General features: G+C 36.4%; 2 protein-coding genes across 2 annotated transcripts in view; one reads left to right on the forward strand and one right to left on the reverse strand.

Moving 5' to 3' along the window:
• Positions 1–17,677, reverse strand: part of LOC128891165 (protein crumbs) — a 254,301-nt gene that overhangs the window by 135,247 nt on the left and 101,377 nt on the right. The gene's annotated exons all lie outside the window — the stretch shown is intronic.
• The window catches only part of LOC128890616 (protein sickie), a 203,337-nt gene that overhangs the window by 1,808 nt on the left and 183,852 nt on the right, over positions 1–17,677 (forward strand). The window contains exons 2-3 of the mRNA XM_054149270.1: positions 4,623–4,740; positions 6,282–6,334. Of these exons, the coding sequence (XP_054005245.1) occupies positions 4,623–4,740; positions 6,282–6,334 (171 nt within the window). The remainder of the gene's footprint in view (positions 1–4,622; positions 4,741–6,281; positions 6,335–17,677) is intronic.

Genomic DNA, 17,677 nt, shown 5'->3' on the forward strand with positions numbered 1-17,677 from the left:
AAGACGAATTTAATTTATAAATATGTTGTGAATAGCTTTGATGATATCTTTGAAAGGAAGCTGAAGTTAAAGATAAACCTCATTTGTAAATATGTCAATGGCTTGTAGCCAGACTAGAAGTTTATACATTTATGGTAACTAGAAATATGGAAAAATGTGTAAGGCACACAAATTCAAAAATATATGAAATTATCAACGATAAAATACACGTTACACTGTTTATTATCCGTATACGTGGATTATAATGTCCTATGTACATTATCTATATCTATAGATATACAGTAATTGTAACAAGTATTCGTACTGGAACCATTTACCTTGAATGGGGTGCTGTACGAACACTTTTTACACTGACTGTGTGAATTTGTTTATTTATAACCGAACTGCGGATCTTTACACGTTTATAGGTAGTTCGAATATGCAAGTTGGTTCTGTTTGTTTCGGTTCAATTTTTGTAAATACGTTTGCGAACATTTTATTTTGCATAAAGATCCGCTGTCTGTTTGTTACACACGAATCGTGTGTCCACTTACGTTTACTCGACGACCCAACGCTCGAGTCGCCCTTAAACAACCAATTTCACGATATAATTGGAATAATGACGCAAGTGGATCGCGACTGTCAACAGTGATTTCAAAACAAATATCTTATTTGTCAAATAAAGATCAATAAGATCAAAGAATCGTGGAAAAGAAACCGCCGCATATATTAACCGAAATATTGCAAATGCAATTTTCAACGTCTGCAACAATATTTCTGCGATATTCCCGTGACCTCGTCTAGGAACGGTGCTCGAATTGGCTCGAAATTGCCGCTCGAAACCACGATGGTAGCTCCTTAGCAGGCCAGTCGTAATGAAACTTATAATCCGCGTGATGACCCGAAATTATGAAGGAAGTTCATCCTGCTTCTCTCTTTGCCGCACTCAAAAATAGTACCGGTGTCTCGACTGGCCCGTAACCGGCTGGTGTGCGTGTACACACACGTGCGCGCGTGCGCGCGCGTGCTTCGTTCGTGCGCGCGTACGTGTACCGAACGGATAGATGAATCGCCTATGTAAATATACGCGTGCCTCCACGGAATACGAATGCACGACACGGTGCTGACGTGCGCGCGCACGTTCATTTACACGGGTCTGAAAGACGAACAAGTGTGCGTGAGCATCGCACGATTCGGTGACTAAGTCCCTTCCTCTATCCTCGCTCGACCCGCTTGTGTTGTCTGCTCCGTTCTATTCTTCTGGTTCGTTTCTACGTACCCTTCACTCGTCACTCCAATTTCTTTTTTTTAATAACAATAGCTTCAGTACTCGTACGAGGTATTAGCCGCGCGCTATTCCACAACGGTTTGCGCATTTTTGTACCGCAAGGGATTTTTTTCTGGTACCGAAACACGGTACCTTTTGTTGTAAGAGGCGCGTAGGTATCCCGAGGATACTATCCTCATCTCTTGGAAGCGATGGCTCGAGGCGATCTTTCAGATTATAAAGCAGAGTGCACAAATTTATTCGCGCTTTATTTGCCGGGAGCCTATTTATAGGCTTTTTAATCGCAGTACTTAGTTATTCGGATTTACTTTTACTGTGTTGATGGTTGTCTACGAACAATATTCATCGTTTGGTAACAGACTTGGCTTTCAATGTACCTAGTGACAGTATGAAGAAATTATTGTCGGTCTAGATTGGCATATGCTACTGTAGAAAATTCTTTTCTTAATTAATGTCTGGAAATTATAAGAGACGTAGGCGTGTGAATTTAAACAAAAAAAAATATCAGCTTATAGGAAATTATAAGACGGAATTGTTTTACATTTACAATTTGTTCGTAGGGCGTTTAGATTCGAAAATAAAAATTAAAATGATAATAAAAGATCTTTTTTCTGAGATTTCGAAGTGGTCTGATTCTGTTGTCCTAGAAAAAAAAAAACAAAAAAAAAACAACGATCGAACAATCGAATTAAAAACGAAAAATATCACCTTACAGATAACTGTAAATAAACTGTAAATAAAAAATAGTCTCGTATCGTAATACAAACATTTCTCTGGGCCTATTTCTCGATGGCGTATATATGTTTACGCCCTTCGGAAAGGGTTAACTACTTAATAATATATTTCGAGTATGTACGTTTTCTTTTTATAAAAGATTTTGTCTACGAGACATTTAATAATAATAATCTATCGTCATCAATCTGCGGATTTTTATGCATTTATAGCAAATGGACATATTGGATAATGCGTGAAAATATGTACGAATGCAATGATACATATTTTGCAAATTCTTATTTTATTAGAATATTTTCGTCGGTACGCGGTATTAGAAACGTAAATTATCTGCCGATCGCGAGCGTGTCAACAATAAAAATAAAAACAACACAGAGAAAACCATTCCATCAACTATTCGATTAAACAACGAAGAAAGAAAAGAGCTTTTGGCCTCTCGGGCATCGATCCAGCGTAATTCCCAGGTAAAAGGTATTATTAGAAAAAGGTAAACGTCGATCTAGATACGTAAAATGAGTGGATCGACGATAGCGTGCCAGACACGTTCGAATCGAAGCTGTTGTACCTTTTCCACGTCGAGGCTCGAAGCGCGAAATATATTGGCACTCGTCCAAAACAATAAACTCGCTGGATCTGTCCCGTGATGAGCTGACGCCTTTTCGCTACTTGGCTTTTCTTTTGCGGGGGAAGAAAAAGTTCCGAGTTTCTCTTTATGCCACGACGGAGGAGTTTTCGTTCTCGGGAACGCACAAGAGGGGTCTTGCCGGCCCGTCTTCCGGTCGCTGGAGGTGGTTAGGAGGTCTTGCGAGCGTTACTTCTTAGGGTTGACCGAAGAAAGTCTTAATTGACTCTGCACGGTGCTTTCTCTAAGCGTGCCCTTCGTTAAGGTAGAGGGATAATAGACGGATATAATTAAGAAAGTAAAAATAGAACCTCGCTCGATGTTGCTGCGCGCAACAGAAGACCGAAAGAACAAATTCGTGCTTGTTGCCATTGACAGTTTGTTAAACTTAACGTTTTTCTTCTTAGCGCAGACCTCCTCCTGGGTAACGAGGATCTAGAGTAGCTATTTTAAGTTGTTTTGTACAGAGTTCCTACCGATGCGAGTACAGCTTACTTTTGTTTACTTTCTTCGTGTTTCCTTTGGATAATTTTACACATATGTAAAGTAGTTACTTAGTTTCTTAACGTGATTAACTTGTTGGACAAAATGTAACACGCGCGACATTGTCCAATGTAATATCTAAAGCAAAACTGCGCACCTCTTAAATACTCTGCAGATACGTAAGAAGATATCCTCGCGTTTGAGCTTTCAATTTTAACAGTAACGCGTGCCCCAAATCTTCGAAAGTTTTAAATGGAAAGTACACGGAGTTTGTTCAATGGTTTACTTTTTTTTCTTTAACTTCAATCAAATTCGATGAAATGATTCGAGATACAGAATTATATATCGCATATCTTGATTTGAGTCAATATTAACAAATCTTACTACGAACGTAAAATACCGTAAATACTAGTTCCATTTCATTATCAACTATAACATCGTCGTATTGCGCATTTTTAAACATCAGAATTCCTAATGAGGACCTAAAATAAAAATTAATTCTAATAGCTCATCAAGAATCATTTTTAATAATAATCATTTTAATAATAATAATAATAATTATTATTATTATTTTTCATTTTTCGATTTTTGTCCATTAATCGACGCACTGTGCGGCGCTGCTATTTCTGTACTTTAATTCTGTACTTTAATTCTGCCCCCATAGGGCGGCGCGACGGTACACGCCATCTGATAGACATACGAGTGTGAGCCACCGGCGGTGCACGCCGCCCGATGAGACATATGTATAAGTGTGAGCCACCGGTGAAACAAGCCGGCATGAACATGTTAAGCCGATAATATACGTGATTATTATCTAGCACCAAGCAACTTTTGGCTTCAAATTCGTACAGTTCCTTTCGTGTGAGAATTACGGACTTTACTCGAGCAGCACACACACACAACCTCGTTTCTCGATCGATCGATAGATCTCTATCTCTAATGTGGACAAATGAAATGCTCATTTCTAGTAGACACGCAACCAAGAAGCAATAATCGACGACCCTTTAAAATAATCGATCCATTACAGCTTTTTTCATGTTGGAACTCGCTCGGTATAGTTTAATTTATTATTGTCTAACGTTACTTCTAGTTATTGTCTACTGATTCACCAAGTCATCGTAGCACATTAATCACGACAGGTGAAACATGTACTACTGTCGTTTTTAGTTACTGTGCCTGTGGACTCAAAGGATAGGCAATATTAGAAATTTAGAATGTTAGAAATTTTACTTGATAATTAATTAAATTGAAAATGTTGCTAGCATTTCTGCAAAGCGTTTTTTTCTTTTTATCGAGTCTATAACCTATGCAGTGTTGAAAATGTTTGAATTAAATTTTCAGAGAACGTAACATAAATATGCCTGATATAAATAGTAATAGTATCGAACAAAAACATTTTTATACGTGGTACGTAGTTCTTAAACTGAGTGAGTTTTTTTCTAGCTAAACTCTAGTTATTACTCAATATAATTATTAATAACAGTTGTGCTTTAAAGAAAGTACTTCGTTTCTGTGCAGATCTACACGGATTGGGCAAATTATTATTTAGAACGTGGTGGATCTAAAAGAAGAGTCGCGGATCTTCAAACCGACCTGTGCGACGGGGTTCTTCTCGCTGACCTGGTCGAAGCAGTCAGTAAGTAAATTAATACTATTCGTTTTCCTGAACAAGTAGACTCAATATACTCATCTAAAACAGAAAATAACTCATAATTATGAATTTTATTTTTATGTAAAGTAATAAGAATGAATTTTATTTTTATATAAAGTAATAAGAATGAATTTCATAATCATATATATATATATAATTTGATTATTATTAGTTCGTACACATATAATGGGAGAATTATGCATTTTTCAATCTAAAAAATATGTCTACATATACCAATTATTGTGAAATTTATTTATCAATTTAATAATTTATATATTAATTCATGATAATTTATATTATAATTATATATATATATATATATATATATATAAATTTATAAATAAATAGATTTTACAATAAGTGTAAATTATAATAAAATATAATTATAATACAATTATAAGAGTAAATTATAAAATATTACACATTCTGTACGAGTGCACACATATTTTGTGTACATTCAGCACATGTGTCTGATGATTGCGATGACTATGAATGCACGAGTCTAGTTGTCATGACAAATCGGAAACGTTGCCTCGAATTCCGTAACAATTTCTTCGCTGGTCGCATTAACGATTGTACCGTTTCGATATGAATGGAAGAGGTGCCAATAATCAAGTGGCAAGTAACAGTACTCAATGGCCGAATCGTTTATGGTATTGGACAGTTACCTATAACACCTAAATCGACGGTAGAGTCGTTAGGTACGAGGGTAACGTGGTCACGTGTCGATTGCGTGCGCCATATGCGACGAGCATTGATAAATTCATGATTTGCCCGTAGCTATGTAAACCTGGCACCCAACTTTTCAAAAATTAATTTTCTTTTTATAGAAATTGGTAGTACTTCGTTTGTACTTGATTGCATCACCAATAGTTTACGTTTGTACCTTCGTCAATTAATAATTAAAAAAAAAGTTAAAAAAATGATCAGCACCTTACATTGAGATTTTGAAAATCCGTTTTTTTCCCGATTCTTTAGAATCGTTAGTAACCCAACCGAATTGCTTTTTTTTTCGTTAGTACCTCGATAACTTAAATTATATAGCAATTGTTGATCCGCGTAAGAGCGAAGTTCGTCAATTTCAAAGATTTTTCAAATCTGTTTTTTCCCCATTCTTTAGAATCGTTTGTACCCGTTTGTACCGCTTTTCGTTTCGTTTGTACCTCGATAGTTGAAATTTTACAAGCAATTGTTGACACAGTTGAATTATAAAATTTAAACTATCGAGGTACAAACGAAACGAAAAGCGGTACAAACGAGTACAAACGATTCTAAAGAATAGAGAAAAAAACAGATTTAAAAGATCTCAATGTCGGGTGTTGACCATTTGTTTAATTTATTTTAATTATTAATCGATGAAGGTAGAAATGAAACTATTTGTGATACAATCAAGTACAAACGAAACATTATCATTTTCTATAAAAAGAATAAATTTTTGAAAAATCGGTTGCCAGGTTCACACAGCTTTTGCCCGTTAGTCGCGATAGGACATCTTTTTATTAATTGTCGCGTGTTTCTTGTTGCAGCCAATCAAAAGGTGATCGACGTTAACCGAAAGCCAAGGAACGCTCAACAAATGGTGAGTTTCTCTTTCAACATTTCTATCCTTTGTGTTTAACACAAAGTAAAAATAAACGAAAGTACAGTAAAATAGCCAACACAATTTTATTTCTGGACGACTAACGACGAAGTATGACTATTTTACAGTACGAAATAAACCATTGTTTATTTTCTGGTCAACTCCTTGTTTTAGAGTCGTTTTCGAAGCTTACAAATATTGCAATTGATATTACTAAAATTATAATGATAAATTTTAGAAACCTGGAACAAAGAGATAAAATGTCAATAAACTTTATTCTAAGCTTTTGAGAAATTCGGTAAATAAAAGTTTGAGCCGTTTTTACGCTAAATTTCGTTTGTATTCTGAGCAAAATTATGAGATAGAACGTACATAAACTCACATAATGGATTGGACTGTGATTGCTTAGATTAAATTTATAAGTGCAGGCAAAGAAAATTTAAGAACTCGGGCCGATGGTGTCGAGAGTTGATCACCGTGGCTCGTAGCGGTTTACGAGTTGTCTTTTAAAAATAGAAGACCCATAACTGCATTTGGGGTACGTAGATAAAATCTGAACGACTGCCGCACTCCTCTGTGCAGCTGCATCACGTGGAACTTCCATGGATCAATTACATTTCTTTGCAAAAGTGCCTAATAAATAACGAATATACATATCTTTTTTCTAAGTGTATCAAAATTCTAATATGATCTATGTAGGTGTTTTTTTATTATGCTTAAGATAGCATAATAAATGAAAATAACAGCATAATAAATTAAAATAAAGGAGTAGAAGTAACATACGAAGCGTCGATAACTAAGCTAAAGCAACCAATTTATTCTTATTTATTCTGCCGTGCATTGTGCATTTATTCCGTTAACATAGTACACTAAAGATTTGCGTAAGAAACGTTTGCGTAAGAGAAGAGAAGTCATTTTAATTTATATAAGGAGACTGTATTAAAATTGTAGAGTTGTTCCTTCTATCCTTGGTGGGTCTCGTCCTCGATGCGATACCAATCTCTAAGAAAAGGACTAGAAAGAAAGGCAGTGGTTAGTCGGCGAAGAAAAAAACGAACCGCTGAGAAATATTTTAAGGATTCTAACTGCATCTTGGTGGAAACGAGCTGCGTCACATCCGGATAGCTGGACAATGTAGAGTTACACATCGCAGGATAACGCCTCTTCGTGTTCTCCAATTTGCATAATCCCGAGTGAACGCGGCGCCGATCGAAGATGATCGTAGATAACATTTATAATGTAAAGTAGGAACTACGAATCTTGAAAGGTTATTTCTAATCGGATTTTCGCGTGTAAGTTGCAAATTCCTCGAGTCGAGTACCACAAACCTTTGGAAGAATTCTGTTATACCGCTTCTATAAATTACAATTGTAGCACAGCAAACGAACGTTTTCCTCCTATTTTTGTACAATTCTGCATCGGGACTTCGTATGAAAAATCTAGGCAGTGACAAGATGCATTTTTTATTTTTTTTAAATATTTCCTGAACATTTGAATCAATGCCATCGAGTCTTCTAAAGACGTTATTCCTTCTCGTTTATGACGCTACGTACAATTAGGAAGACCAGAAATAGGGACTTGTTTGAGAGTCTGTCTCGTTTAAATTATTAATTTTTTTAGAAAATGAAATTTCTAGTAACTGAACTAAAAGAAAATTGCAAAGAAAGCATTTTTCTTAAAGTGTCAATGAATGTCATTTTATCGAATTGGCCAGTTTTATTTCACGATATCCTTGTTCTGTGATGCTATATGTGTACAGTTGCTTTATAAATTTATGAACTAGTTAATTATTTGCAGTAACATCAATTGGTACTATTTGATTTTACGTAGTTTCGTACAGAGAGAAAAGATTCAACGACTGCTCATTGGGAATTATCGAGAGACGTAAAAGTTTCGAAAACGAAGTTTGCGTCGCTTAAGAGTTTCTCTGAACAGTATTAAAAGTTACTACCATTAATAAAGGTGACCGAAGATGTCTGATGTCGAGTGTATTATTTAACTCGTCGACCTAGTAAAGTATCGAGAAGTTTCTTTTAAATAGTCTGAAATAAAGCTGCTTCGAGTAGTCCATAAAACTTTTCCAATATTCACTTTGACGTACTCGTCAACGTACTCTACCTTAAGTAGGTAACGATGTAGAACTATTGCCCTGAAATATGCTCTTCTTGATATTAAAATGTATGCACGTTTCTATTAATTTGAAAATATTTACTAAATTATCACCTCTTCTTGAATCGAATTTGAAAGAAAATGCAATTATTTTACATATTAAATAAAGTTGCTGCCCTTAAATAGTAAAATAGTTTCTAGACATTAAAAATTATTTAACGAGTCAGGCTTCTTTAAAATCAATTTTATTATTTAAAAAAAAAAAAAGAAAAAGCAAGCCACACTCATTTTTGACCCGATTTAAAGGAAAAATGATCGCTCTAAGAACGATCTCTATTCGTTCTAAAATATTCACAAAATTATTTCTACTTCTAAACGTGAAATGTACGAAAACTTTTCTGATTGCGTATGGTTGAGCAAACTATTCGATAGTCTTTGGCAAGCAAACTATTCTTCCAGAGTTCGATCGAGATCGTTTCAGTTACCAGAATCTTTTTCCAATTTACTAAATCGTTTAAAAATGTCTAACGACTAAATTAGAAATATACGTGCATCAAATTTCAAATCACGCACCGCAGCCTTACTCGTTGTCCTTCCCAAGTTTGCCCTGAAAACCCACCATCCAACGCAACTTTCTACTTTATGACGTGACGATGACAAAAGAAGAAGAACCTCCAGTAACGCGCACGATTGTTTTATAACGGCAATTTAAGTAAACCTCTTTGGAGAACTTTTTCAAAGTTCTTAGAAACTTTTAGTAATAGCGGTTCCCACCCTCGGCCACGAGAAACGAGCGCGGTCCATCGTAGACGCTGGCTTTCCAATTTCGCGGTGTCGAGGGTAGACGAGGGAAAGGGCTCCGGTCTATAATTAAAGCAACGCTCTCGCGTCTGTGCTCGATTCTGCTCGCTTATACGTGCAAGCACGGAATCGTGCTCGAATACACGCACACGTTGACGTTCACGGTAAAGCGCGAAACCGAATCACGTGTTTTCCGTCAAGTCTGCACGCGCAGCACGCGACTCCTCGGCTTTGGTGCTCGTACGCACTTCTGTGACACGTTTAACCTTTCGTGCTTACGTGTAGATGCAATTGAGCCGTTCGCCGCACAAATCGATCACCTACACTTTTAAACAAATCTTAACATTTCATTTACCGGGAGTCGATTTATAGGCTTTTTAATGGCGGTAGTTAGGTATTCGAACTTATTTACTGTGTTGATGCTTGTCTACTTACAACGATCAGTGTTTGGAAACAAACTTGGATTTCAAAGTACACAGTAACCGTATGGAGGAATTATTGTCGGCTTAGATTGGCATATGATACTGTAGAAAATTCTTTTTTTAATTAAAGACTGTTTCTGAATAGCCCGGTAGATAAAGTAGTGTCAAGTCAAAGTGTCGAAACAGTTGGTATAGTCATAACTTTTTATGTTTATGATAATTAGACTGCGGACCTTTATGCAAAATAAAATCTTCGGGAACGTGTCTACGCAAATTGAACCTAAATAGGAATTTATTTTATTCGGGAAATATTCTAACACGAACTTTACTTTCAATCGATCTTTTTTATAGTCTTGCATATTGCTTGCATTTTGTAGTTTCTTGCACATTCAAATTTCCTATGAATGCGTAAAGTTCCGCAGTCTAATAATAACTTTCCTCAGAAGGAAAGAACTTTTTCCAATATTTATTTGAATTTATGTTACAAAGGGAATTAAAAAAAACAATGTATATTATTTCATCGCGTTTCTCAACTTTTTGTTTCATGGAGTTAATCGATTTGTGTAACGAGTGGTTCAATTAGCCATTATATCTGTCGAAAAGGAACGGTTCTAGCAATTTATTGCCTTTGAATGGACAAGTCTTGAAACTTGAGCGTTTTTCACCGTCACCAGCCAGCTTCAAACGAAAGCTCACGAGGACTGATCGGTTAAAGTGGAAAGTAACGTCTTTATTATTAGAATGTTGTAGTACGATATCGTAATATTTCACAAAATTTACGCATCACAAACTTAAATATCACACAATTTATTGTAGTATTACAATATTACAAAAAAATGTCACGATAAAATATCGCAATACTTCACAAAATTGGCACAGCGCAAAATTAAATATCACAATTTATTGTAATATTATACAATATTAATTTGTTTGTAATGAATTTGATACGATTAATCGGAGTACATTAATTCACTCCCATGATTTATTTTATTTCGTTTAACCCACTAGCAAAGAAGATCGTGCATCACTGCTTTAAAGTAACGATTATTTCTGGGTATTCAAGCTAAACGTTCCATTATCAGGAATATCAGGAAAGTTCTAGATTCCACCGAAACTACTAAGCAAAGGGTTCCACACCGTCGTTTATGTCACTTTAGTAGAACTGACATCGTGCTCGCAGGCACTTTGAGGCCATTTAGAGGCCAGTACGACTAAACTCCAGTCTCGATTCGGTACACCTTGATTTCCGCGATGAAACGGCTAGATTCGAGTCAATTCCGTGCAAAGCGATTCATTCCAGATCTAGGTATTTCTAAAGCGATGTTATTTGAAATATCATGCCAAATGACACGTTAGTTTATTTTATAGTTATTTGTATTTGTTGAATATTTCGACAAATAAAACAAGCAGGTTTTATCATTTCTACACAGACGATATATTTAGTTGATAGAAAAATAATTTTATGCGAGCGACGTACAATGTGTGTTTTTTTTTTCTACTGATGTTATTATTCAAAAAGATTATAAAAATATTTTTGTAGGAACTTTATAAAATTTTCCTTATAACTTTATTTCCTTCTTATCTTCGCGCAACTTGATGACAAACTCTTGTCTAGGCTCTACGTATATATTTCTTCGCGAGGCTTTGCTTTTATTTATAATTGATTACCGTGAACTCGTTAGAAGAGCTGGTCGGTTGACTAATAACGTATACACCGTATGAGTCACTCCCACGGGAGTGGACTCTCCGTGAAATAGAAATAGATCTCGATGGACCGACTCGGACGGTCAGAGATGCGACGCAGGCGACCAGTTCCGGTTTGGTCGATGACTCTTTTAAAAACAATACACCTGACTCCAGCAGCGATACTTCGCCGTGGCTATCGATTAACCCTTTTACTGCAAAGAACGTATATGAGCGAATGCATGAAACTTGTACATTCGCAATTGAAACAAAATTTTCTTTTTTACAGCATATTTTTAATATTCAGGGTAAACATTCACACTCTCAAGACCTAACAATAACTGTATGCGCGATCGATTTTAACTTGACGGCGTGGATGTCAGGAGGTAAAATTCAAAAAAAAAGATTTTAAATCATACCATTGAAAGCAAAAAATTTCTATTCAATATTTACATATTTAACTCCTACTACTTACTCCTACTAAACCCTATAAGCTAATATTCACTTGAAACTCACGCATCTACGCCTCTTAGAATTTCGTAGAAGAAGGAAAAATTGAATGTCAGGAATAAGGTATTTTAAGTGTTCAATTTTTATCTCTGAAACCAAACGTCGTGCGACTAAGCTGCAAATATAAAAAAGTTTTGTTTTATCATTCTCTATAAGGTGATATTTTTATCGAATTCGCTTTTTCTACACGGCCAATCCCGCACTCTGCGACTCGTGTTCTCGTTTGACTTCTTATTCTCTGGTATATGGGTGCGATAATACGTTATTTGTACCGAGAATGACTGAAAAAACGGAGCCGATAACGTTGTGAAATAAGATGTTTGAACCGATAATGTACCCGTTTGTTCCTCGAAGTGAGAACATAGAGCCGTGAAAGACTGTGAGCAAGCGCAAACATTCGATCACCCATGCGTCGTTGCGTTGCGTTGACGAAAATGTTCGCTACAGGTGTCCTAAATATAGGTGGAATATTTACGCAGCACGTTGTAACAGGGATCTGAACGATCTGTTAGGGAAATCTGGGTGCGGTTTCCCAGCAATCCACCTTTGTAAAAAGTACTCTAATCTCAGCCTTGAAGGAAAGAAAGACATCCATTCGATTCATGATCGAAGTAGAAACTAAATAGATTAAGCGTTTTGCAGTCGTTTCGAGCGTTTTATCGAATTCTTGGAATGCAAATGCTAAACGGTGTCGAGGAAATTATATACGGATCAATTTACAAGATTGATAGATAGGTTTACATTGTAAATTATACAAAAGGAAAAATGAAATAGGTGAATATTACTAAAAATATAAAACAGTGTGTACTGTTTAAAGATAGAGCGTGTACGGTGTAAAAATTATTTTTTTGGGCAGATCTAGCTTCAATAACAAGCTGTGTGCAACAAGCAAGTGGCTTGTTTTAAATGGCTCACCCTGTATACCTGTACGAATGGAACACAAAGAAATGATAGTAGCGCTAAATATACCTTCACACTTTTATGCAAATATTAGCGAACCAAACAAGTTGTACTTTTTCGTCTTCCTTTATTTATATTTTCACTGAATTTACTATCGTAAACTGATGTCTTTTTTTCGTTTTTTCTATGACCCGTAAAAAATTGTTCTAAAGGCCAACGAATATCGATTAAACAATCCACATTTCAATTCATCTGACAATTACTCGATATCGTAGCTTAATGCGTAGAGTTATGTAGTTACTTCAGACTTTTAAACGAAATAATTAAGAGCGGATTCGATTTAGTTTCCGTCCGCCCATTTAAAACGCACGCGGGGTAGAAAATGCGCTGACCGTTCCTGGCTCGTGAGTTTTCATCCAATTTACTCGGTCATCGTGTATCCTGAAAGTTACTCCTTCCAGGATCCCGTTAGGGGTGGTGACTTTTTTCCCCTGCGTTTTCTTTTTTCCGCGAAGTACGACATCGAATTAACGAATCTTTCAGAAAACGAGGAACTCGCTCGACGACGTAGTTGCGTATCGACTAGAAAGGAAACCACATTACCTTCCCAAATCGTCCTCATGCATTATACTCGAATTTCAACGAGTAAACGGAAGCCACTTGTCTGAATTTATGGTAATTTTCGAGAGCATTTCAAGCTTCGAATAGCGCACCATCGAAGGAACCCATGGGAATTTATTATAGAATTATACAATGTTCGAATGGAACGCTGATGACTTCAAATGTTGTTTGTGTGTGAATTGTATAGATAGTTTTTTTTTTTTTTTTTTAACATCATGGCACCAATGTGCATACATTTAAGAGGACACTTTCTTTTTTACTAGTATTAGCCAGTATTACCAGAATTAATATTCAAATACTCCGTCCAATATCCAATACTGGTATCACTAGTAATTTACAATTCGAGACAATTTTCGTGATCTTTTTGCAGCCAAAATACATGACATAAACTTTTAAAATTTGGTGTATTTATTTATACATATGCATTAGGGTGGTTCTTATTTTAATGATTTTATGAGATGTATATGAATTAAGTATTAAGAATAAAGTGTTTAAAGTATTGTCCAATTTGGCTTATGAGGCACCCTTCGTATGTTACGATTGTATCGTTCAAATTTATCAAAAATCCTGACAAATAAATCATGAAAAGAGTTACTAAAAGCTATGAGAATAGACGTGTCAACGTTCGAATCATATGCTTTAAAAATATGTATTACGTATTATAATGTATTGTAAAAGATACTTATTAATTAAAAGTATCTTTTGATGTATGTGATTCAAATGTTGACATTTCTATTTTTAAAGCCACATACCACTGCACAAACCAATAGAACCCTTTAAAAATGGTCCCATAACAAAATACGCACTGTGCCATTTGAGTAAATTAATAAATAACATCCAAACATGCAAAATGTTGTGCCTAATTTTGTTGCATTTCAGAATTCATAACTATATTATATTTATCTTACAAATATATTTATTTATTTGTTTATTTACTATTATATACATATCCAAACATGCAAAATGTTATGCCTAATTTTGTTGCATTTCTGAATTCATCATAGAAATTACCATATTACATTTATCTGCTAAGCCATTGTTAAGTAACACAGCAAAACATTCTCCAATACACATTCATACACTCAGGCTTAAAAAAAATGAGTTACCTCGCTTTCCTGAACCTATCATAGAAGTTACCATGCCAAATATCACGACCATCCGCGAAACTACACCCGAGACACGAAGTAACCCACGCTCTTCAATATCCACGCATCATTACTTTCAAAATCGATTACTTTAACTTCTCGCGCTCGTGGCTCCCAAAAAAAAAAAACAAAAAAAAAACAAAAAACACACACGAAAAAATGAATAAAAAAAGAAACAAGAAACGAGAATAAACTATAACCGACAACGATACACGCACCTCCCCTCTGTAGTATTTGATAACAGACGGGAAAGCAAAAGAGGAGGAAGAGGAACAAGAACACAGAGGTTTTCAGTTGTTATTTTTATGGGAACTGCTTCATCGTGCCACGAACTGACCCCACGTTACGATCAACGGCCACGTGGATACCTGCTTTTAAGGCTCGTATACGCAACCAGCTACTACTCGACTCCCACTACCTGCTCGTTCCTGGCTCCCACCCTGTCCACTTTTATCCGCCGTCTCCTTCTTTATCTGCACCCTGCTAACACACGCTCCTCCACCTCCCGACCCGACCAATTGCGGTGTAGCTTACCTCTACCTCGTGTCTGCGTTCTCTGTCTCTCGTCGGTTAGTGTCTCACGAGTGATCCAGTGGTGTGGATGCTGCTGTGCCGATCGCGCTGTAAACTTTCGCGTCGCGCCGTGAAAGATTCGGCGGGAACCAAAAAGTGTCGACTGGTTTCGTCGTCACGGATAAGACTATTAGAGCGTTTAACCGGCGGCCTGAGTGCGACTATTTGGGCAGAAATACGCGCCCCTGGGAATTCTGTAACGAAGGGTTTGTGTATTATCGGTGGTCGATATGTGGAACTTGAAGTGACAAGAAGGGAAATCGAGCGTATTGGTGAATTTGTTTAATTTTCTTTTTAGGTGTCAGTATGTGAAAAATTAAGGGGGTATCCTGAATACCTCAGGTCTAAAAAAAGCGGTTTTTCGTGAATTTTTTTAGAATGGAGAAAAATAATTAATTCTATCGAACTTTTTCTCCTGTTTTCGTACATATTTCAGTAGTCTGTAGACATTTTTTTCAACAAGACATATTCAAATTGAGTCGACTGCGACGCACATTTGTAGAGCATCTCACAATTTAAAACCTCCTATCGGCGGGACAAGATGCAGGTCGTAATTTTGGTTTGACACAAAAAAAAAAAAAAAAAAAAACAAAAGAAATTTTCATTTTCATACATTTTTCTTCTATGCGAACTAAGAAACTTCATACAAAAAAAATTTTAAGCAACTTTTTTTATCAAGTTAAAGTGATTTTCTTCACCCAAAGAATTCGTTCTTTTTTTCGAACTTGCAGTAATTTCACAATTCACCATCTTTGCGGGTTTGTTTTTTTTTTTTTAGTTCACATAGAAGAAGAATGTATGAAAATGAAGATTTCTTTTAACTGTTTAAAAGTTGACTATAACGCTTTTTAACATCAAAGTATCCAATTGTATTTGTTTCAAATAGATCGAGAATTTTATTAGCGAGAATTAGTAAAAAAAAGTTTCCTCGGCATTACGTAAGCGTGGTATTTATCCATCATCGGTTAGTGTACAAGCGGTAGGCTGTTACTACGGATGCGGCAACAGTTTCCCGTGTTATATTTTGGCGCTGGTGACGGTAAACACGCTATATAAACGTCCTGTTAGCTTCAGTATCTCAGAATTAAGGGGGTATTCTAATCCAAAGCGTCAATTTTCAGTTCTATTTGAGGAATTTCTTCTTGTTAATCTAGAAGTGCGAATAAATATTATTTTTCATGACAAAACTGAGGTAATGTAGTATAATTATACCGAGTTTAAACTGGTTAATTTTAAACCGAGTCGGAACCAAAGGGGAAACTTTAAAGAACAGTTAACGGGCATTCGAGCATCTTCTTCAATAAAGACATTTTTTAAAAGTATCTCGAGAACTAATAATTTTTTTGCCATGGTACCCTAATCACTTTTTACGTAGAATGAACGGAAAAATCGATCTGTGTAAACAAAAATACATCCAAATCCAACTGTTAATTGCATATCCACTGCTGCGTTTAAAAAAATTTTTTAAGGCCTACAGATGCACATTTATCTTTCTCCTTTGGCATTTTTTCGTAAATGCAATAATAACGGAGTTACGACTTGAAACAATTGCGTGGACCACCCTGTATAGCACCGTTAATTAATCAGAAAGCCAATCGAATTCGTCGCTAATTACCGTATGCTGTAGACGTAAAATAAATCCATATTAAAAAAAAAGAAAATACATGTTTACAAAATGACACATACTTCAATAAAAATTCTTGAGAAAGCCTGAAAATTCGGGTAGGTAAAGTGGCGCAACACCTTATAGAAAAATTTGCCCTGGTCTGCTCTTGACACGCATAGGTCCTTAGTTCCGAAGCAATTGTACCCGAATTGATTGTCGATCGGGCACTGAACACAACCTTAACCACTTGCGCTGGCAAAAAATTCACCGACGCGTGTACCAGAACGGTCCAGAGAAATCGGAAAAAGATTTCTATTTTCTACACTAATTTATTTGGAATAGTTTTTCGAAGGAAAATGTATAACATCGTCTGATTATAAAGTTATAGAAATATAATGCACGTCGTTTTTGTTTCTGTGACAATAGCATCACGACGTGCGTGGCACGTCTTTCCAGCGCAAGTGGTCAAGTACTCACGGATTGCGAGGAGTATGGAACGGCTGAAATGAAAAATCGATTGGAGACACCGTGAGATTTGGTAGGACCTTGGCGGTGTAAAGGATACTTTGAAAACGATACGACACTCAATCGTCCAGTTGGTCGTGACGGTGCACGGATCCCGTGGCTCGCCACCTTGCTCGTTCTCTGCCCGAAGGAACTCTCTTTTAAGTGTCCACGGTATCCAAGAACAAAGAGGGGGCGTTATTGCTATAAAAGAGAAAGAAAGGAGGAAGCAAAACGTTCGCGAATCTCCTTAAGAGGGTTTATAAATAGGCATGGCCAGTCGAAGCGATATTTTCGCTCTCTCGGTGAAGCGACAATGAATTGGTCACGACCAAGACGACGACGAGTGCCCTTCGTGGCTACTCTTTAACGAGGCCCGCAATCGTCGCCGTAATCCTGGAAACCGTGCGTTGCTGTATCGGCTGTGCGCGAGGATTTTTCTTTTTCTTCGACACGTTCACTGCCAGAC

This window comes from Hylaeus anthracinus, unplaced genomic scaffold, assembly GCF_026225885.1.
Source record: "Hylaeus anthracinus isolate JK02 unplaced genomic scaffold, UHH_iyHylAnth1.0_haploid 12001, whole genome shotgun sequence".
NCBI classification, from domain to species: Eukaryota; Metazoa; Arthropoda; class Insecta; order Hymenoptera; family Colletidae; genus Hylaeus; species Hylaeus anthracinus.